Consider the following 23,409-nt stretch of genomic DNA (forward strand, 5'->3'; position numbering starts at 1 on the left):
AAATATTATAAATATTTCAGATGTCTAATTGAAGAAATTATGTAATTTTTGGATGGAGGCAAAGAGTTGTCAATTTTTTGGTTTTATTGTACTTTTTTTAAAAAATAAAATAAAAAAAAACTGTAAGAAACTGCACGAGGTGGCGGGAATAATTTGAATAATTACCCACTGAGTTTATAAAAGATTTCAGAAAATCTTAAAAATAAGTGAAATCATAAATTATAGTTGATAAGGGTATTTTGATTCGTTCACCATAAAAATTCAATAGAGATGTAATGAAGATTAACAAATTGAATTAATTGTTATGATTGTTAAATTATGAGATTATTGATATTTTTTAAATAATAATAAAATATTTATAATTATAACAAATTTTATAAAAGCCTGTAATGTTCCCTACTATGTATTGAGAAAACACGAATCCGTGCAAGGTCCAATTAGATTCGCCATCAAACACGCACATCAGGCGTAAGTTGATGTAATTGTTTGAGATATTAAATATTAAATACTTTTTTAATAATTTAAATTTGTATGAGTTTATTATTTTAGTATAACACATTACGTGAAATGAGGTTCTCAATTTAAATGTAGAATAAATTACAACGTTATCTCATGAGGTTTGACATAATTACGAATACTCCCTCGTTGTTTGAAAAATTACAAATATCCTCCTCATGTTTAATAAAATTATGTAATCCTTGGATAAATGATGAAATTGTCAACTTTGCTCTTATTATATATATATATATATTTTAAATTTTAAACTTATCGAATGGGATGGATGAAAATATTTTAAAAATTATGAAAAAATTATCATCTTAGTCCATAAAAATAATATTTTTTTAAAAATAAATAAAATTATAATTTTTAATTCATAAAGACATTTTGATCAGTTTACCATAAAAAATGGATGGAAACCTAATGAATTGGATTAATTGTTAGAGCGAGCCTCCCTCCTCATGAGAGAGTTCTTTCGAAGCCCCTTTCTAACACCTTCTTCTTTCGTTGGTAATGGTTTCAGGTTTTGAATGGATAACCCAATTGGGTGAATTCTCGAAACCCCTTTCTAACACCTTCTTCTTTCGTTGGTAATGGTTTTAGGTTTTGAATAGATGTCCCAATTGGGTGAATTCTTAAACCGAGATGGATCCTTGCCTGACCAAATAAGATAAAAGCTTGGCAGCAAAAAGGCTTTTCCAAGAAGCAACTTCCTTATTATGGGGCTCCCCTGTTGAATTTAATCACTCTCACACAGGGGTGGCGGGTGGATACAAAAAAAGACTAATCCAATCTTTTAATTCAACAAGAAGTACCATCAGTGTGATAGAATGCGATATCGAGTATAAGACGTAGGTAGGATAAGAAGGTATAGGATGGAACCGAATCGAGCGGCTCCATTTCACGTAATTATGGATTGGCATCTCCAACAAATCCCCTAGTAGCTAGATCCCAGAAAGAAGTCGCCATTTCTAACCATGTGTCATGTGGGTTTAGGCACATGAATATCTCCATGCAATTTCAAGAACCAAGTGTTACATGTGACACAACCTTGTGTGGAGTTGTTTTGAGGGTAGGTTTTGAAAGGTTTGAAAATAAATTCAATTGGGATTTTGAAGAGTTTGAAGTGCGTATTGAATGTGATGAGTGTTCTGAAAATTGTTGGAGATAAATACTAATAATTTGGTATTATTTTTTGAGGAGATGGAAGTTACTGTAGATGTCAATAATATGTTGATACTGTGGATGAAAGCTTGTTTGCTATTGTTTTTTGAGGATGTAAAAGTTACTGTAGATGTCAAATCATGTCTTGACAGTGGTTGAAAAGTGTTCGAGATGCTTTCTTCGAAAAGGTGAGAGTTACTGCAAATGTCAAGTCATATCTTTACGGTGGTTGATAAGCGTTAGAGATGGATAAAAACATGTTCGATGTTGCTTTTTGAGAAGGTGAAAGTTACTGTAGATATCAAATAATTTCTTGATTATGGCCGAAAAGTATTGGAGATTGATAGAAGCATGTCTTGTATTGTTCTTTCAAAAGACAGAAGCTACCCTAAATGTTGTATTGTGTCTTGACAATGCTTAAAAAGTATTGAAGATGGACAAAAGTATAGTTGACATTATTTTTAAGGAGACGAAAGTTACTGTAAATATCAAATTATTTATTGATAGTGGTTGAAAAATATTGGAGATGGATAAAATTATATTTGATATTGTTCTTTGAGGAGACGAGAGTTACGGTATATGTCAAATTATATATTGATAATGGCGGAAAAGTGTTGGAGATGGATAAAAGCATTTCGATATCGTTCTTTAGGGAGACGAAATCTACAGTACATGTCAAATCGTTTCTTTATCCTGACTAATAAGTGTTAGAGATGGATAAAACATGTTTGATATTATTCTTCGAGGAGGTAAAGGTACTATATCAAATCATGTATTGATAGTAGCTGAAAAGTGTTGGAAATGAATAAAGCATGCTCAATCTTATTCTTTAAGGAGGCGAAAGTTATTGTAGATGTTAATGTGAGCGCTAATTTTGTCTTATCTGAAAATCAATACACAAGAAAATTATCACAAATAAAAATATATATTTTTGATAGGTAAAAGTGGGCACATCTCTATCTAATCCTCTGATTCTTCTTTTCAAGAATGTATTTGACAAATTCAAAAGTAAAATCTTCTTGTAGATCTTTCTTTGATTTGGTTTGAATTTCTATAACGTTAATTTGAGGGCTTATGCCAGTAATTTCGAATTAAACACTATAGTCTTGAATTTGAATTTGAGGATTTGAAAGTGAATTTGCCACTTGAATTTTCTTGAGAATATATTTCAATATTTATAACATTAATTCGAGGGCTTAGCGCATGTAATCCCGAATTAAATGCTATAACTTGTTGTGTACCTTCGACGAACGACTCGATCTCCACCTTGAGGGTTTGAATAGTTTTGAACTTGAGGAACTTCTTAGAGAGAATTATTTGTCCTCCTTCACTTGCTTGGGTTTCAGTTCCCTAACTTTGTGTGTTTTGAGTGAGTTTCAGAGACTCCTTTATATAGGTTTTAAAGAAGTGTTGCTGTGTTACACTTAACGCCTTTTGTATTATCTCTTTATAATTTAATTTAAAGAGATAAATACATCAACTATTTGACAAGATATGATTGGTTAATTTAATATTATTTTTCTAATATTTGCAATTTTTAAAAGAGATAAATATTAGAGATGGATAAAAATATGTTAGATATTATATTGTTCGAGGAGACGAAAGTTACTGGAGATATCAAATCATGTCTTGATCATGACTAGAAAGTCTTGGATATAGATATAAATATATATTATCTTTTGAGTAAAAGAAAGTTACTGAAGATGTCAAATCATGTCTTAATAATGGCTGAAAAGTGTTCGAAAAAGATAAAAGTACATTTGATAAGAGTAAGTTTCAGGTTGATTTTGTATATTTTTATAATTCAAAACCTCTCTTTCGTACTGTGTTTGGATTTATTTTTGATCTGATTAATAAATTAAAAAAAAAGATAAAACTAAAAAAGGGACAAATAATAGGCATGGATTCTTGGGGTTGGAGTAGTTATGCTGAATTTCTTGCAAAATGATTATAGGAAACACGTAGAATATTGTGGAGGGGGAGACAACATAGATGCATGGTTGGGGGGTGAGTGATGAATGTGTGATGGATTATGATGTACTAAACGGTGTGATTGTCTTTTTGTTGTTTCTTCTCTTATAAAAACATTATATGCTGTGCATATGTGAAAAATATCACATAACCCTCAAACAAAATATTTGCATTGCATGTGATGTTTTTTCGATAAAAATATGGTTGAAAAACGGTTATAAATGGAAAAGTATAATATTTGTAAAGTTGAGATGGTAAGTTGACAAAAAATAAATAAATTTAAATGCTGAAGTATAAAAATAATAATAGTTCGAATGACATAATGTAATTAACCCTTTTATTTAATTGGCTATGTTAATAATTTCTATTTATGTATATTTAAATTAATTTATTTGATCAATTAATTATTTTATTTTATTAGATAAATATGATAAAATAATTAAATTATGCACACAAATCCCTTTGACTTTATTTTATGAATTACTAATTGTTAAGGTACGTTGTTTTTCTGTATATTATATACTATATACATACACAATTATATTAATAAATATATATAAAAAAGATATAATTTGACAATCAACAGTAATTTTTATCTCCTATATCCCAATATCAAACATAAACCACTTGTTTTAAATTATTTTATATATATCAAAACACAAATATAAACATACCATCTATCTCAAACACATACTTATTTATCTCTATTTTTCTCTCTCTATCACCAAAATATCAAAACAAAACATCCAAATTACAAATCCAAACACAATGAAAACCATTTATCACTATATTTATTTTTATTTTTAAATTATTTTCGAAACAAGTTAAAACATACTCAATATTTACCATTATTCAAAATCACCTTATTTAGGTATTTTTAAATGTTTTAGCATACGTATACATATATATATATATATATATAAAAGATATATTTTGACAATAATAGTAATTTTTGTCTTCCAAAACACAATATTAAACATATAATACTTATTTTAAATTATTTTTAAAAATAAATCCAAATATAATACTATGTTTATCACACATTTATTTATTATTTTTCTCGTATAATATTTGTTTTTCTCTTTTCCCTCCTCCTATGCTCTCTCTCTATCTCTCTCTCAGTCTCTCTCGATTTTTTAACAATTGTTCTCTTCTTTCTCTCTCTACCGCCATTGATTGATAAGCACACGCAACACACAAACACGCACTCTGATGAGTGTGTATCCAATTGTGTGTATATGTTATGACTTGAAGAGTTAGGTTTCCTATTGCCTTTTGTATCCTCACACTGTAATCGAAGAGAGCGGCGGCTTCAGAGGTACGTTTCGTTTTCTCAGTTCATCGCGAATTCGTTCTATATATATTATTTATGATATTGATCCTTGTTTTGTACCTTGCTTTTTCTGGGTATCTGTTTCTTTTGATTTGTAGTCGGCCCGGTTGTTTCCTTGTTTCAGTTGTATTATTTCAGAAGATGAGATTTTTATAGTTTCTTCAAAATTAATTGGGCGGTAGATATTATGTATGTGGGCTGTGGTTGCGACGGATGGAGAAGGTGCTGTTTTGTGGGAAATTTCGGTCTCCAGCTCGAGTTGTTGGGCCTACGGTTTGGTTTGATTTCAGGGTGTAGAAATTGGAGTTTGTGGGACTGACACGACATGTATTGCAAAAACTCTGGGGATGATGGCGTTCCTGTGTTTTTGGATAATCTTTTGAGTTTTGGGATTGGTTGTTGTGGTTGCTGGGTGTGGTGGTGGAAGGGGTAGGTTTTAAGGGGTCCGTGAGGAATGGCTGGTGTTCAGGAACAACTGCAGCAGAAACCTGAGAGCACGGCCAGTGATGCTTGCTCTGAATTTGAGAGGGGTTTGGAGGAGTTGATGTGTGGGCACTATGATGAATGCATGTCCTTTGCTTCCTGCAGTTCACCCCGAACGACTACCACCGAGGATGAGGGGGAACAGCTTGTCAGAAGGAGGAGGAGGTTGGATCTTGATAGTGATGATGTGGCAGAATCTTCAGCTGCCAGGAGGAGGCACTCCAGGATTTTGGGCAGGTGGGCTGCCCGTCAGGCGCAAGAGATGATCACTACGATTGAGAGGAGGAATTGTGAGTCGGAGTTGATGGCACTTGCAGGCTTGCACACTGTATCCACGCGTGATTCATCGTTCTTGAGGGCATCACAGTCCCCAACCTCCAGGCATCAGGGGAATGTGGAGAGACTCAGCACCCGTGCCTCATCTATTTTGCAGATGTGGCGGGAGTTGGAGGAGGAACATGCACTAAGTCGTGCTCGGGAGAGATTAAGGCAGCAGCGAAGTGTGGATTCTAATACAAATGAATCCATAAATATGTCAGAAAACAGAGGGACTGAGAATCACAGTAGCCTGGGAGATTCTAGTGAGAGCGAGAATGATTATGGAACTTGGTCCCATGAACACTTGGGCCCACACGATGGGAGTAGGGGTCTTGAAAATTCCAGTCGCGAGCAATCTCCTGATCTTGGAGAAGTTGAGAGGGAGAGGGTGAGACAAATTGTTCGTGGATGGATGGAGACTGGTATTAGTGACACTTCTAATATTAGACTGAGGAATGACCGCACAAGAGCTGAATGGCTGGGGGAAACTGAGCGTGAGAGAGTGAGGATCGTGAGACAGTGGATGCAAATGACAAGTCAGCAAAGAGGTTCTCGCAGTGGACGCAGGGAAGAACAAGATAATAGAGCTGGCTCTCAAGTTGATCATTTTCGTGAAGGGTTTGTCGACAATCATGAGGAAGGTCAGCCTGAGCATATTCGGAGGGACATGTTGAGGTTGCGTGGAAGACAGGTTCTCCTTGATTTGCTTGTAAGAAATGAAAGGGAAAGGCAACGGGAACTTCAGGGTTTGTCGGAATATCGTGCTGTTTCTGATTTTGCACACCGCAATCGTATCCAGGTAACTGTACGAATATCTTGCGTCTTGTTTTGTTGGAATATCTTATCTCAAACAATAAAGAGTCTGGAATTTTGCTTCATCTTTTATCATATTTGTACAGGGTTTAACATCTTGTTTTAAACTCTAAGTCTTTAACCTATGGGTTCAAGTTGGAAGTTTACAGCTTCCAAGATAATAAAGTCTGCAGTTTAGGATGTATTAGCCTAAGTGATCACTAGGATAAAGGTGCTTCCTGTAGCTTTGTTAACATAAAGCTATATTGGACTGCTCCCAATATTAGGTCAGAAAGGCATCAACATGTTTTGTTTGTATTAGTTGCAGCAGAGTTTTTAAAATTTTATGGTTATCTGATATCAATCAGTTCTTGCTTCCTGGTTTCAAGTAAATTGTATTTCAGCATAGGTTAAAACTCACCTATACAGAGCTCTTTCTTTATGAAACATTTACCTCTAGAGTTCTGAGTTATCACATCACTCCTCGTTTGTCAATTCTAATGATTTAGTTCTAGGTTCCGAGGTCGGTGATATTACTTAATTTTCATTGATCTAGTTTATCGCAAAACTGATAATAACCATCTTTTCTAATGGTTACTGAAATAAAATTTTTCTGGTGATATTTCTTTGGGCAAGGCATCTGTTGCCAGTTCTGTCATTTTTAAATTACTACGTTATCTAGATGTAAATCTAACGAATTGTAATTAGTTAATCCTAGTAGAACTTAATTCATTTTTTGGCATGACAAGATGTGGCATGCAGAAGGTAATTTGTGTTCGTATTGATCTTTCCAGTCGCTGCTTAGAGGCAGATTTTTAAGAAATGAAAGGCCTGTTGAGGAAGAGAGACCACCTTCAGTGGCAGCTAGTGAATTAAATCAGTTAAGAGAGTGGCACACTGTCTCTGGTCTGAGGTATGCCTATTACCAACATGCTAGGAACTCATTTTTAGTTGAAACTTTTTTTGTAGATTTTGTTACCTTTCCCTTACTTCCCTTTGTATTTAATAAAATATCGTGTTGATGAGTGATGTTCAACACGCAACTCTGTAACATTATTTGATGAGAATAATCAAATATACTTGTTTAGATAACAGTTAATTGAATGAGATAAGTCAATGAACCGAGAAAACAAGTAGTACTTTTGCGATTGCAACCCTAATAGAATGCAGCTTAATCATGTAGTGGCATAGCTAAAGTTTTGTGTAAAGTTGAAAAGTTACCTATGCGTGGGTAAGATGTGGTCGCAAATGTTTCTTTGCTTCAATGAACTCAAGGTTATTAATGCTAGGAATTTTATGAAGCCATTTGTGGAAATGTTTTGCTTGGTTTTGAGCCCTAACTGGCCAACGTTAATTGACCATGCGACATACAGGACAACTCAGAAAATACGGGTCCGAGTTAAGGGGCTCAGAGGAGGTTCTCACGTCTGGCAATAAACCTTCTTTAGTAATCACCACCAATTATTTCCAAGACTACTTTAAACTGTGTGATAGTGAAGAAACTCATTGAAGCTGCAAATGTAACTTTGTCTACATTAATTCCTTTTTGTTTCTCGACAATGGTCCAGATAAATAGTAGGACAAGCACATAGTGTTGTAAAATGCTTGAGTTTTTACAGTTGTCCTAATTTGAGCTCCTTATCCTCTTCTACTTAGCAATTTTTACAATGGTTATTTGTAAACTATATATATATATATTAAAAAATTGTGCTATGTTGCTTATGCACTGCAATTTACTTCCCTTCAGGGAAGGTTTCCGCTCCAGATTAGAAACCATTGTGCGTGGCCAACATAGTGGTCATCCTGAAACCTCATTGGACAATAGCAATAGTGGTTCTAGAAGCGACCAGAGTAATACAACTGCTTCACAGGGAGTTCAACATGAGAATGAGGAAATTGGTGATCATCAATCACTATTTCATGGCGGAAATTTGGATGGAAGCAGGGGTATTCAAAATCAATTTGTTTCTCCTGACCTAGGAAGTGATTGGCAGGGGCAAGTGACTGAAGTTGAGAGGGCAAATCTGGAACAGTCTGCACGTAGTGAATCTAATGAATGGACCAATAGCACGGGTGAAGACACAGATCGGAATTGGCAGGAAAATGCAGTATCTGTAAGGCCCTCGGAAGAATTTGCCGCCGAAAATCAAGAGCAGCATGAGTTACGAGATGCTCAGGAGGCTTGGGGTGATCTTGGCTCACGAGAAGCTATGGGAAATTGGTCAGAGGAGCCTTCAGACCCTCCAAGAGTGATGCGATCTATCCCATCGAGAAGAGTTGCCAGGTTCCACCCACCTGATGATGATAACGTGTACAGCATAGAACTCAGAGAATTACTAAGCAGGTAATTGTCTCATTCTGTTGTATGGGCAGTGTTGTTGTGTTTTCCTTCTTATCAACTAATATACATGTATATAATGTCTTCTAGGAGGAGTGTCTCGAATCTTCTACGAAGTGGTTTTCGTGAAAGTTTAGATCAGTTGATTCAATCATATGTAGAAAGGCAAGGCCGGGCTCCTATTGATTGGGATCTGCACAGGAACTTGCCTCTTCCACCATCACATGAGAGGGATACGGACCAACAGAATGATGAGCCTAATGAGGAGCGGCATGATGCTATTGGTAGACCTTCACTGATATTACCATCTCCTCCAGTGCCACCGGTGCAGCCCCTTTGGCATCAGGATTTACATCACTCTGGTTGGTCTCGTCAAAGTGTTCATCGTTCTGAACTCGTGAGTTGATTCTCTTTCTCTCGAATTTTGCCACATTGTTTTGACCATAACTTGCTATGTTGATTATGTGTTCTTGATAGCTATCATACTTTTTATTGTTTGCCATGATCTTTTCCTCTTGTTTGATCTTTAGATTTTCTATTTTATTTTTGGGTAAAATGCAAGACAACCCCATGTGTTTTCGCGAAAAAGCAAAAAACCCCCTTGATGGAAATAGGCTAAACACTCCCTCGTGTTTTCTAAAATGTTGCACGCTCACCCCTGTCCGTTAACTGACCCTAAGACTGCTAACTTTTTTGAGTGATTGACTAATATGCCCTTACTTCTCATAACCATTTGATCTATGCTAGAGGAACAACAACCATCGGATATGGTCAACTATTTACAACCATTAGATTTTAAATTTTAATAACCAACGGTCCAGATTTTAAGCTGTTTAGATATATAGAATAAATTATGATGAATAATACAACCATTGGATCATAAATTCCTTAAGCACAAAGGTCCATATTAGACTATTATGAATTTATATTTTTATACTATATAAATTTATAAAAGTAAATAATATATATTTATATATAATATAAAAATAGTATAAAATATATAATATATTCTTATATAATAGTAAATGTGTAATGTAATATATATATATATATATAGATATTCGTGATGGCAGTCGCATCTATATGGCGGTGACGCCGTCGCGCAGTGGCCCTCTGTTGCCCAGAGAAGTAGAAGGGGGGACGGCCTGTCGGCCCCTAATTTGGGCGACAGTGATGCTGCCCACGAATCTGGGTGACAGCGGTTTGGGCAATAGAGTGGAGGAGACGGGTATTTTAAAAAATAATATATTATTTTTAATAATTTTAAAACTAATAAACATTATTCAAATTTTTATTTAAAATTCAAATATTATTTATTGTTTATATAAAATATATAACTTTTGTAACTTTTATTTAAAAATAAATTTATTTATTAAATATAGTGTATCAAAATATTTTAAACTAAATATAATTCTAAATTAATAATATATGATTGTTATAGATAAATAATATTAAAACGTATTTTAATTTTAAGAAATTATAATAAATGTTTAAATATTATAGTTTATTTTTATTTATTTATAGTCAAATTGCAATTGTTGATGTTAAATGGCATTTGTGTTATTTATATTAGAAACAAGGGGCAATTTGGATATTTTTGCAGATCATAAGTGGCTGGAAAACACACAAAAGTTTTCACATTCGCAGGTGCACCTGTGAAGCCCAGTCTCTGTTAAAAATTGATGGAATGGGTTTCTTTTGCTGAATTATATATATCACAAGGGAGTGTTTAGCCTATCTTTTTAACACATGGTCTTTTTTGCAACTTCGCGAAAACGCAAGGGGTATTTTTGCATTTTACCCTTTATTTTTAGCTCTGGAAGATTCTGACTGATGAGACTGGATTGATAATTAAAATCTGCTATCAGCAATTATTTAAATCAGACATTTCTTTCTCTTGTTAGCATTAGAATTTTTTTATTTTATTTTTAGCTCTTTAAGATGCTGAATCTTGGGTTTGCGTAATGGTTTCAAGAATTTGGAGCCAGCTACTATGTAAGTTGATGCATGCAATACAGATGTGTGCAAACACATACAGGGGGAGACATGTTTCAGGTTGTGGTTTGTGCAATTCCAGTCTGAATCTTAATGCTTGCATGCTAATTTAAGCAGGAGTGGGATATGATTAATGATCTGAGAGCAGACGTGGCAAAACTCCAGGAAGGAATGAATCACATGCAAAGGATGTTAGAAGCTTGCATGGACATGCAACTGGAGCTCCAACGTGCAGTACGACAAGAAGTCTCGGCTGCTCTTAATCGATCAACTGGTGTACAAGGTCTGTTTACAAACATCCTTCTGTTGGGAGAGAAGAAACATGCCACTCCTTGACTTTGGTTATTTTGCACTTCGACTACTTATTTCGTTAGTTGCCACCACTACTAATGTCTTGTAAGTTGCAATTTTAAACACATCTGCAATTAATGCAGGTGCAGAAACATCAGTGGATGGGTCTAAATGGGTACATGTCAAGAAAGGTACCTGCTGCGTGTGTTGCGATAACCATATCGATGCCCTATTGTACAGGTATGGTATCCAATTATAACTAATTTTTATTATCTAGAATGATAGATGCTATATAAGTGGTAGAAGTGAATCGAGAATTTTTTGTGATCGTTGAGGAGATTAGGCTGTGATTGGAGGGATAACTCTTTTGGTGAAAATTAATTTTTCTAGGAAAGGTGAGAACAGGTAACCTTAGGGAAATCCAAAATGATTTGAGATACTTGTTAACATGTGTTGTTTCTTTAGGAAAAAGAAAATAATGATAAGTATCAATGGGACATCTTTTTTAGAGTTTAGGATAGGTGGGGGGAAGATGATTTTTCACACTTTTGGGAATTCTAGCCTCAGAGTACAGGGTAGGTCGGAAATGGAAGGGAAATAAGTTTTATGGAGAATTCTTGGGTATGCTTTACAAACTCATGTTTTAATGAAAAATTTGTTCGGAACATATTAGCTTGAGACGAGATGGCTGACAATCACAACCATAATGTTTCCTTTTCCTTGGTCTGCATCTTTGTCCTGATATCCATCCTTGCAGATGTGGGCACATGTGCACGTGCTCTAAATGTGCAAATGAGTTAATTCGAGGAGGAGGAAACTGTCCATTGTGTCGGGCGCCTATCATTGAGGTGGTTAGAGCCTACTCCATGCTGTAAAAAAGAGAGGCGGAGGAACCAGAAAGGGGAACAGTTGGAAAGAAGCACCAGTAAGACGGACAATTGGTTTTTCTCAACACTGGAGCTCCCGCATCTTGCTCATAGAGCTCTCGTCTGCGGCTGTTTCGCTTATTACATGTCGAACGCATTTCCATGGACGTTTCTTCATCATCCGTGGAAAACTTTTCGTTGTATAATCGGAACAACAATAGGTACTAAATACGTTCTCATTCCTTGGTAAATAGTATATCAATTCTTTCATAGAGAGCGAGCAAAATTGCCCTTGCATTTAGTGAATAAAAAGTCTTTGGACACTGAAAACTGCTCTTTAAGATCTCCTCTATACTGGTTAAGAATATGTCTGTGCAAATGTAATATAATTTCTCCGACACGCAGAGTTTTGATTAGTTTGCATACTGTTGGAGCGAAATTTAGACCAACTTAAATTTGTTATTTTCACAAAATGATTGTTATAAAATCCGTTTCAATTTGTAACAATCAGACTCCAATTCTCCAAAATCTAAATATTAAGATAAGGGCTTTAGATTTCCTTGCAGATTTCTCTCAGTCTATGTATTTAGGGAGTTTTCTGGCAACAGTTTAATCAACTTCAAATTTACAAAAAGATTGTTTTTGGGGACTCCTGAAACTTTAGGAAAACCTTGAGGAGGGTAATATCTTCATTTCTTTTTAAAAAAAGAATTTACTTTTGTTATAATAATTTTTTAAGGTAGATTACAACGAGTTTTTTTCAATATTAAATATAATTACAAGTATTCCTCATTTGAAAAATTATCAATACCCCTTAATTTTAACGATCATTCAACAACCAACTAAATTTCGAGAGTTTCTGCTAGGTTTTTATCTATTTATTTGTAGTGAATTCATCAAAATATCCTTATGGACTATCAATTATAATTTCACTTATTTGTTAAATTTTTTTATAGACTAAGTAGACAATTCCTTTTGCGAATAGTTACACCATCTTTTCCTGAGATCAGGAGTAGTTTCACATGCCTCTTGTTTAAAAAATGATATCTAATACCCATGATGTTTGCTTTAATCTAATAAATAGATTCACCTGTTACTTAAAATTCACTGATTTTATTATATTAGCAAAAATATTGAACAAAAATTCATATTTGTTCTGATCGACTAATTATTTGTGCATGTCAAATAAATTTTTTCTCACAAAAATATCCTTATAAAGGTGAAAATATAACTCCTCAAATGCATTAACGTGTGAAAATGTATAAATGTAGTTCGATTGAAAGAAAGATTTGTTTAATCTGCATTAAGTCAATAATAAGTCAATTCGACGTAAATATGGATTTTCATTGAGTTCTCCCCTTCCCAATAAAAGCAAATTCGGTGAATTTTGACTAATAGGCATCTTCAGTGATACTAGATGTAATTTTTGAACCACATAAGACTTATGTGTAGTTACACTAAACCTCAGTGAAGGTAAGTGTAATTATTTAGGATAAAGTTGACTGTTTTTCGGATCCAATTAATGATTAGTGATTATATAATTTTATCAGAATCAGTAATCTTGGTAATTTTTTAAATAATAAGAAAAATATTTATAATTATATCAAACCTAATGGGAAGTATTGTAATTTACCGTAATTTGTATCCAAATTTATCATTTTTTCAATATATATATTTCTCTCGATTTTTCAAATAACTTGTTACTCGAGCATAATATAATCTTCAACTTTGCATACAATCAACACATAAGCTATTGCAAATACCTCTAGATTTTAATATTTTGAGCCAAAATTCTTGCAAAGATGTGGCATAAACACCAAAAGACTAGCAAATTGAATTTTCTGTTGCAAAATATACTGAAGAGTTCTTGCAAGCAACTGACTAATCAACACTGCCTCTCCCAACCACTTTTGAACAAAGTATAAGGTTTTAATGAGTCAAGGATGGATGTTTGAGAGAGTAAACGCCATGACAGAAGAAACAGCGTCGTCCAAACGCAACACGTATAGAAATTTCATATGATGTCTTAACGCGCTATACACTTCTTCTTGCAGCCTAAGGAATTAGTTGATGCTATCTCAACCCTTTTCTCTCTCTCTCTCTCCTCTCTCTATAAATATATATGTATGTATATACCCATTCCACAAGATTCATTCTGAAAGGAGGATTTACACCCAAGAACAAGACGATCACAAGCAGTAAACATGAACAGAGCCATGACCTCTTCTTCAGCTGATGATAATGTAAGTACCTTCCTGCATCTCCAAATCACTTCTTCTTTTATGTATGGTAAACTATGTCGAGCTCCCTTAAAGCTTGATACAATTACAAATATCCCATAACGGCCAATCCAAGAATATCGGATGATAAATTAGGATGTGATGAGATGTTATGATTCACATGGCATTGGTAATTATAGACAAACTTGAAATTATAGAACAATTGTCTGAATGTGAGTGTGATCATAACCTTAGGCAGAACAACAGTTGTATTTTGGTAGTTTTGGTCAATCTCAGTCATTAAATTGTTGTTCACTCTTGCATGCTACATGACACATTGCTCATAAGTAATTAATGGAGTTCTTGTTGTGGTTGCAGAAAACATGTGGTGTTTGCTCGAGGAGTGTGGCAACAGGGCAAGGCCAAGCCATATTCACAGCAGAGTGCTCCCATACCTTCCACTTCACCTGCATTGTCCGGCGTGGCAGTCGCCTTTGCCCCGTCTGCAATGCCCAATGGAATCATCTTCCTTTCACTGTCCCAACCCCCAGCACAAACATTGATCCCAGTAATGCATTTTGCGGCCTGTCTAATTACATCCCTTTTTCGTTCTCTATGTTTTCTACACCGGTACCCCAGTTTCCTCCTGTTTTCAGTCGAGTCTCCCAGCCACAATTCCCTTCAGAGCCCCTTTTTCAATTTTCTGACGATGAGCCCCTGATTGCTGTCACTGCTGATCCCACTTCGTTGACGTCTCCTGTTGGCCTGCAGAAGGTTACTATCAAGGCCGTCCCAGAGCGTCCAGCCGTTGCTGCTTCAGAATCTGTATCTCTGTTTACAGTTCTTGTTGGACTAAAGGCACCATCGCTGTCAAATGATGCAGGTTTTGCTCAGCGTGCGCCTATTGACCTTGTTACAGTGCTTGATGTCAGTGGGAGCATGGTTGGATCAAAGTTGGATCTTGTCAAGCGTGCTGTTAACTTTGTTATTGATAACTTGGGCCCATCCGATCGACTCTCGGTAGTGTCTTTTGCTACTCAAGCTAGGAGAATGTCGCCTTTATGTAGAATGACGGAGAATGGACGTGAAGATGCTAAGCGGGCTGTTAATGCACTTGTGGCAAGTGGTGGGACGAATATCGTTGAAGGCCTGAAGAAGGGCGTTCGAGTTCTTGAAGAAAGGCGGCACAAGAATCCAGTCACAAGCATCATATTCTTGTCCGATGGGAACGACACTTGCAACCATAGCTCAGTTTTCCCAAGCTTCTCAAGTTCAAGTTCAGGACAGGCTCCAGAGTACCTACATCTATTGCCTGCTTCCATTTGTCCTGCAAATAGAGGAACAGACGACGTGCGACAGCTAGAAACGTTTCCAGTCCATTCGTTTGGTTTTGGTTCAGACCACGACCCCATCGCAATGCATTCCATTTCTGATGCATCGGGTGGAACTTTCTCCTTCATTGAGTCCTATGAAATGGTGCAAGATGCGTTTGCTGGCTGCATTGGCGGTCTCCTGAGTGTGGTAACTCAGGATGTTCGTCTAATGGTGAGATCAGCCTCTCATGGGGTCGAAATTCAGTCGATTCCTTCAGGAAGATATGCAAGTGAAATTTCAAACCAAGGATCACAGGGCGTAGTCAAAGTTGGGGAACTGTATGCGGACGAGGAAAAGGAGTTTCTGATCAACTTATCCATCCCTGCTGTCCCGATGGATGAATGTGAGGAAAACGAGAGAAAGACGACACTTTTGGACATAACATGTTCCTACAAAGACGTAGTGTCTAAAGAGATAGCGCAAGTAGAAGGCGACTTAGTTGAGATACGGCGCCCCAAATCGCTGTCCCCTTCAGACATGATGGTAAACTTGGACGTTGATCGGCAAAAGAATCGCCTCCGTGCAGCAGAGAGCATCGCAGAGGCTCAACAGATGGCGGAAACAGGAAATCTAATAGGTGCACGTGATCTGCTGGCAAGGAGGAGAACTGATCTTCTTGCTACAGCATCTGCTCAAGCAGGGGATGGTCTGTGCATGTGGCTTGAAGCTGATATGAAAGAAACGGAACGAAGAATGGGAAACCAGCAGTTGTATCAGCAGGCAGGGAGAGCTTTCGCCCTCTCTGGAATGAGCTCACATGCATCACAAAGGGCCACAACCAGAGGCAAGATGGTGGCCGGAGCTGCAGCCCCAGTCGAGGGCTTTAGCTTTGGTCCTGCCACCGGTTCCGTGGCACACTCTGCTGCTTTCGGTTCCGTAGCACAGTCTGCTGCTTTCGGTGCCTATGCAACTCCCAACATGGCGAATATGGTTAACAAGTCTCAGCAACTTAACAAGACAGAAGGCAACTCCCCAAACTAGGATGAGAATTTCTTGTTCTGAATTTGATGCGGCATTGTCTTTGTGACATTAGTCTTTTCTATATGTGTTGCTGTTTTTTGTTCGTCATGAGTAATTCTTGGGAGCTCCCGGAATTTCAAACTCCAGATAATCACATTCGTCCGGGTATTGGATCTCATATGAATCTGAATACATGAATGTTTGTGATTTTCTTTGACAAGTTCGTACGTAAGTAGAATGTTGAGTGGTTTTGCATAGTTTGAGGCAATACGGTTTTTTATGTAATTGCACTTTCTCAGGTCTATACCATTGTAATAAGAACTTCTGCTGTTTTTTTTTTGATGTTCGAAATATACCAACTTCCGTTCATGGGGTAAATAAGAAGGGTATTTTCTTCCTGAAAATTCTGATTTATGTTATCCGAAAAGTTGTTATTTTCTTTTATATAATTTAGGATACTTAACCTCCCCTCTCATGAGTTTAATGCAATTTAACTTATGTGATATTACAAATGAGCAGATTATCCCTTTGTAAAAAAAAAAATTAATAATTTACCCCCCATGTTAATTAAATAAAACAATTTGAAAACTCATGGTGTAAATTACTGCATTTTTTAAAATATAGGTTAATTTTTTTTTTAAAGGAGGGTAATCTGCTTATTTGCAGTATCACATGGGGATAAATTGTATTTTTTCCCTCTCATGAGGTATGGTATAATTACATATAAATTGTTTGTGGTTTGGAAGATTACATCTAGTATCTATGGGCTTGTTTTATCTAGTAAATAAATTCCTTCACCGAATTTGATGATATTAACAGAAAAAATTGGATGAAAATTTTATATTTACTACCGATTGATTTATTGCAGGTCAAATAAGTCTTTTTATGATCACATTACCCTTATGCATCTTCACACGTTAATGCATGTGAGCAAGTATATCCTTAGTGTTGAAGACTAGTTCAATCACAAAAAAATTGTTTGACCTGCAATAAGTAAGTAATTAGCCAATCGAGGGTAAATATCAACTTTCATTCAATTTTTTTTTTGTTAATATTAATAAATTCAATAATTATTTTTACTAATAAAAGGGTTTATTTATTAGACGAAAGTAGAGTACTAGATGTAACTTTTCAAATTATAGAGAATTTATGTGTAGTTTCACCGAACCTCAGAAGAAGAAGAAGGGAGTCTAATAATCCCCATAATTTAAGAGGTGAATGCGGTTGTAGGTATGCTTTAGAGATGCAATTTGTATTTTACCTTAAATCAAATTTGGCGAACTTTCCCAAATTTACGAGGGGTACAGATATATTTTGGTCGAAATGATGTATTTATCAGTCTATAAAAATTAAATGAATTATTGCAGCTATATTATTTTATTATTATTTTTATTATATTCATGTATTAATTGAACTATTGCATCGATCACTAAATGAAATATTGATATAATTATTTAATTTTTGGAATGGAAAATAGTGTTTATGAATTTTCTTTTGAGAAATATTATGATGAGTTTTTTTTTTTTTTTAATTATATATTTCCTTTGAGTAATTTTCTCTATTGTTAATTTAACATTTAGATGAACAAATAATTAGAATTATATGTGCTTAATTGATTGATTACTTCAAATTTTGGGGAGAAGGAAATACACGCTTTTTGCCAAGAAACAGAGGCGAAAAGCGTGTTCGAACACGCAGATCACTTGAAACACGTTTATTGGCAATATCCAAATGCCTTGAAGACGAAGGCAACACGTACCCCATGCAGGCCGAAGAGTGGGGCCCACTTGACGACTGTGTCTATAAATCATTCCTGTGAAGCGGTAAAACCCATAAACGCAAGAAAGTTAGAAAAGTAGAAACCCACCTTCCCAAGAAGACGATCACACTGTACACAGAACAGAAGAGGAAAATCCCACATGAGTTCTTCTGAGGATGTAAAATTTTTGGGGTTCTTTTTCGCTTTGATATGTGTTTGTGTGATGCATGTGGATTCTTGATGTGTTGATTTGCTGTCTGTCGCTTGTTTCAATTTTGTGTGTGTGTGTGTGTGTGTGTGCCAGAATTGGATGATCCTGAGTTTTTTAGTTGTATGGAGTTTGAGATGTAGTGAAGATTAAATTGATATGTTTTTTGCCTGTGAATTGGTTGGCAATCACTGGTTATTTGGTGATGGAGTCATTTTTTTCTTCTTGATCTTTACCCCAACTCTATATTTGAAGTCTCTGAAGTTTTGATACTGAGATTTCAATTTTTCAATGTTGAAGTCGCTATTGCTCTAAAAGATTGTGGTGGGTGTTGCGTTGGTTGACTTCAGGTTTCTTTAATTTTTCTTCTCTGGTTGGACAAGTATTGAAGTTGATAATCTGTTGTTAATGAATTTAAGGGTCTGTTAAACATTTGGATGAACTAACCTTCAAAGTTCATCATAATCTTGAGTGACCCTGTTGGAGTGGTATGGTTGACTGTTTCAACTTTGCACTTACTAGGCAGCATAATTTCTCCATTTTTCATAGGGTTAGTTGGTATTGGTTATGTTCTTTCATTTCCAAGAGTCGTACAAATTGAACCATCATCTTTCAAGTTATAAGGTTTTTTATACACCTAGTCTGGATTACCGTAGAAAAAGGGCAACAGAACATCTGTTCCTAAATTTACCCATTAAAACGAATTATTTAGCCTTTATTCAGAACTACAAAGTTTTAGTAGATATCCTAAGGTTTTCGTTGACGTAAGAATCACTAAGGTTGGACCATTTCTCAATTTATGCATGTTATCCTTGCGCAGGGGCCATGCTAATCTTCTTTGTATTGCTCAATCAGAGTTGGCTGACAGAACTAATTAAAATATAATCTCCCATCATCATCTCCGCAGGATATGAGTACACTTATTGCTTTTTAGCAATGAATTATAACTAAAATTTCTTTGTGCAAAGTATTTGTTTATTAGCAATATGCTAATTATGTGGTTTTTGTTCTTGGCTTATAGTTTTTCATGTTATTATAACTTTGTGTTGGGGTTAATTTCATTTTTTCCTTGCTGGAATTACTAATAGGCGCAAAGCTTCCCTAACCACAAAACATAAAAAAACTAGCAATTCGAGTCTTGAATTTTTGAAGAAGCCTACTGTCTCCAGCAAAATTGGGTTGCACTTTTTTTTTGGAATTTTCGTGTTATTTCACAGAGGATCTGTTGCATTTAACCCCTTCTTGGTGCTTTTTAATGTCCCCAATGCAGATGATTCTTGATGTTCTTATGGTCACATTTTAGTTTAAGAGGTATTTATATAGGCATTATGATTTTGTTGTGGTTTGCAGAAAACATGTGCTATTTGCCTGGGGAGTGTGGAAACAGGGCAAGGCCAGGCTATCTTTACAGCTGAGTGCTCCCACTCCTTCCATTTCGCCTGCATCGGCAACAGTGTCACACATGGCAATTATCTTTGCCCTGTTTGCCGTGCTAGATGGAATGATCTCCCGTTTGTTATGCAAAACTTGAATCTTAATGCTAATAATAGTAGCATAGATCACGAATCATTCCATGACAGCCGGAATCTGTTTTTCCCCAACCCCCAACAACAACCCCCGGTGCGACGCCGCCCTGTATTTGAGCCAGAGCCTCTTCAATTTTCTGATGACGAACCCCTGCCTGCTGTGACTACCGATGTTTCACCTTCTGGCTTGCAGAATGTCAGTATCAAGGCTGTTCCAGAGCGCGCAGCTATTGCTGCTTCAGAGTCTATACCTCGTTTTGCAGTTCTTGTAGGACTAAGGGCACCATCCCTATCAGAAGATGCTCGTCAGATGCAACGTGCTCCTATTGACCTTGTTACTGTGCTTGATGTTAGTGGCAGCATGTACGGATCGAAGTTGAATCTCCTTAAGCGTGCTGTTAACTTTGTTGTAGATAACTTGGGCCCGCTTGACCGACTCTCAGTAGTGTCTTTCTCAACTCACGCTCGGAGAATTTTTCCCTTGCGAAGAATGACGGAGCATGGCCGTGATGACGCTAAACGGGCTGTAAATTCACTTTTAGCGAGTGGTTCCACTAACATTGTGGAAGGTCTGAAGAAGGGAGTTCAGGTTCTTGAAGAAAGGCATCATCACAACCCGGTAGCGAGTATCATATTCTTGTCTGACGGGAGAGATACTTGTAACTTTGGCTCTCAGCTTCCTACATTCTCGAATCAGAGACAGCCTCCTCAATATCTGCTTTTATTGCCTGCTTCTATCTGTCCTGGTAATAGAGAAAATCAAGACCATGACCAGCGAGAGATCTTTCCAGTCCATGCATTTGGTTTTGGCTCAGACCATGATCCTCTTACAATGCATGCCATTTCTGATTCATCGGGCGGCACCTTCTCCTTCATTGAGTCATATGAGATGGTGCAAGATGCCTTTGCAAGCTGTATCGGCGGTCTCCTTAGCGTTGTAACTCAGGAGCTTCGTCTAATGGTGAGATCTGCTTCACACGGGGTGGAAATTAAATCAATTCCTTCAGGAAGATATGCTAGTGAAATCTCTGATCAAGGATCTCAAGGTACAATTAATGTTGGTGACCTTTATGCAGATGAGGAGAAAGAATTCTTGGTTAACATATCAGTCCCAACACTCACGAATGCTGAAGGTGAGGAAAGCGAGAGAAAGACGTCACTTTTGGATATCACGTGTTCGTACCGAGACGTCGTTTCAAAAGAGATGGTACAGATAGATGGCGATCTTGTTGAGATACGACGACCAGAGTCTCCCTCCCCTCCAGATTTGGTTGTAAATTTAGAGGTAGACAGGCAGAGAAATCGCCTCAATGCCGCAGAAAGCATTGCAGAGGCTCAACGAATGGCAGAAACAGGCAATCTGTTGGGTGCGCAATCTCTTCTCTCAAACGGGAGATCAGCTCTTCTTGCTTCACCATCTGGCCAAGCTGGTGATGGCCTTTGTATGTGGCTTGAAGCCGAGATGAAAGAAACCGAACAAAGAATGGGAAGTCGGCACAGATATGAACGAGAAGGCCGGGCCTATGCCCTCTCCAATATGAGTGCCCATGGTTATCAGAGAGCGACAACTAGAGGCAGCAGGGCAGCAGCTGCATTTGGTGGAAGCGCTAGCTTTTATAGCGGAGACTTGTCTGCCACAGATAGTGCTAGTTTTAATGGATATGTGACTCCCCTCATGGCCAGTATGGTAAGCAAATCTCAGCAGCTTAACAAGACAGAAGATGCTACTGCAAGCACACCTCAGCAGCTGAACAAGACAGAAGATGCTACCCCAAACAATTCTCAGCAGCTTAACAAGACAGAAGATGCTACTCCAAGGCAAGAATAGGCTCTTGTCATCATTGATTGGTCAGGTATTTCCTGATGCTCTTTTCTCTCTGTTACGTTTCTCCTACGGCCCTTTTTGGTACTCGGGACATGTTAATTTCTGGTTATGTGGATTGAAGTGTCATTCAGGAGAGCAATGGAGAACAACTTATACTGTGTATAGAGATCCAAGTTACCTGTTTTGGCATTCTAGTCTATAACCTGCCTAATCTCATGATTCTTTAGATGTTCTCATGGTGGGACTCTTGTGATCAATCATTTTGCATATGCTCATTATTGGGCTACACAAACTCGATCCATCTGACGCTGGAGTGACCGATATTATCATTGATATCGTTGCTCCAGTTTCAGTGTCTTGCGCTTGATGTTGTGGATCATAACCAAATGGTTTAAGATGATAGTGGAAATACGAGTCCAGTCGAAGATAATAATAGTGTAATTTTCGACTCCATTCGTACCCTGTCACTTAGGTTCCAGCTCCTCAATTATATTCTTCCTCTTTGATCACCCTTAGATGAAAGTTAGATTTTCTGGGGAATGATTGTTTGTGTTTCTTGATTACAAAGCTTGCTTTTCTCAAACAATGGCCAAAAGAGAAACCAGAAATGCATCTTAACCCCTCACTATTTATGTCACTAAAAATATCCCTCGAAGTCGCCAACACTATGTTGAATTGGCCAAATCTGTGTCTCAAGTGCGAATAATTTTTTTTTTATTTTTTTTGTGCCATTTGGCCCTTTTTCAATAATCAAAAGATTAGATTTAAAAAAAAATTATGTCTTGATAAAAATTTATTTCTAGCTTTTAGTCTCACACCGTAATTATTTTTTATTTAAATTTTTTGTATGTCCATCCAATAATTTTTTAGTTATTGGATTTAGTTGCAATTTGCGTTTGGATGATCAGTTCTGAAATTGTGAATTTGAAGGTTATAATTATTTTTTTTTCCAAAATTAATTATTTCAAGATTTGTCTCTTGTATAATTAATATGCAAAGTCCAGGTGAAATGTGCGTCTAAAAAAGACGAGTTTAGGATCGAATATCATATGATTTCTTTAGGTCTGAATTTTTAAGTGGGATTTTTGCAATAATTATGTTTTAAAATATTTTGTTCTTCTGTCATCTTTGATGGTGTTACGAGGGAGAGCTCATAGAGAAAGACATTAAAATTAGGGAAAAATTGTAAGTCCTGTATGATATTGTATTTTTGGTCCTACAGTTTAGAGGTTTCGCGGATAAACATTCTAGCATTTTGGTCCCATAAAATAAAAATTGTGGCATATTGATCCACAGGATGAGAATTATAGAGCATTTGGTGTGTAGGATACAAGTTGTTTATATTCTTATTGGACTAAATGTGTCATAATTTTTATCCAAGGGACCAAAAATGTTACAATATTTATCTTATGGTTCTAAAATGTGCTAAGTTCATAAATTATGGGACTAAAAGTGCAATACAATCTATGGTGTAGGGTTAAAAGTGCAA

The 23,409-nt window shown here is 36.3% G+C and overlaps 3 protein-coding genes across 5 annotated transcripts; all 3 read left to right on the plus strand.

The window, feature by feature from the left end:
• On the plus strand, positions 4,734–12,300 carry LOC105174161. 3 transcript variants are annotated; one of them, XM_011096165.2, is made up of 8 exons: positions 4,734–4,951; positions 5,065–6,566; positions 7,354–7,472; positions 8,307–8,903; positions 8,988–9,294; positions 11,010–11,175; positions 11,327–11,423; positions 11,941–12,300. In XM_011096165.2, exons 2-8 carry the CDS (start codon positions 5,421–5,423, stop codon positions 12,056–12,058), a joined length of 2,550 nt encoding a protein of 849 aa, XP_011094467.1. In that variant the 5' UTR covers positions 4,734–4,951; positions 5,065–5,420; the 3' UTR covers positions 12,059–12,300. The 3 variants fall into 3 exon arrangements, with proteins under 3 accessions (XP_011094467.1, XP_011094468.1, XP_011094469.1); XM_011096166.2 differs by having other exon boundaries at positions 5,091–6,566; XM_011096167.2 differs by having other exon boundaries at positions 5,149–6,566.
• Positions 14,139–16,942, plus strand: LOC105174162. Its single transcript, XM_011096168.2, has 2 exons — positions 14,139–14,292; positions 14,647–16,942. The coding sequence occupies exons 1-2, from the start codon at positions 14,254–14,256 to the stop codon at positions 16,621–16,623; spliced, it is 2,016 nt and encodes a 671-aa protein (XP_011094470.1). The 5' UTR covers positions 14,139–14,253; the 3' UTR covers positions 16,624–16,942.
• LOC105174163 lies at positions 18,437–23,180 on the plus strand. The gene is made up of 2 exons (XM_011096169.2): positions 18,437–18,539; positions 19,920–23,180. The coding sequence occupies exons 1-2, from the start codon at positions 18,522–18,524 to the stop codon at positions 21,921–21,923; spliced, it is 2,022 nt and encodes a 673-aa protein (XP_011094471.1). The 5' UTR covers positions 18,437–18,521; the 3' UTR covers positions 21,924–23,180.

The sequence above is a fragment of the Sesamum indicum genome, linkage group LG11, assembly GCF_000512975.1.
Source record: "Sesamum indicum cultivar Zhongzhi No. 13 linkage group LG11, S_indicum_v1.0, whole genome shotgun sequence".
NCBI lineage: Eukaryota > Viridiplantae > Streptophyta > Magnoliopsida > Lamiales > Pedaliaceae > Sesamum > Sesamum indicum.

Bases quoted from the DNA above. Each gene is read 5' to 3' on its own strand.
- LOC105174162 (XM_011096168.2), top strand. From the start codon at position 14,254: ATGAACAGAGCCATGACCTCTTCTTCAGCTGATGATAAT. The intron at 14,293-14,646 runs GTAAGTACCTTC...TTGTGGTTGCAG, and splicing joins CTTCTTCAGCTGATGATAAT to AAAACATGTGGTGTTTGCTC.
- LOC105174161 (XM_011096165.2), top strand. From the start codon at position 5,421: ATGGCTGGTGTTCAGGAACAACTGCAGCAGAAACCTGAGAGCACGGCC. The intron at 8,904-8,987 runs GTAATTGTCTCA...AATGTCTTCTAG, and splicing joins CTCAGAGAATTACTAAGCAG to GAGGAGTGTCTCGAATCTTC. The intron at 11,424-11,940 runs GTATGGTATCCA...CCATCCTTGCAG, and splicing joins ATCGATGCCCTATTGTACAG to ATGTGGGCACATGTGCACGT.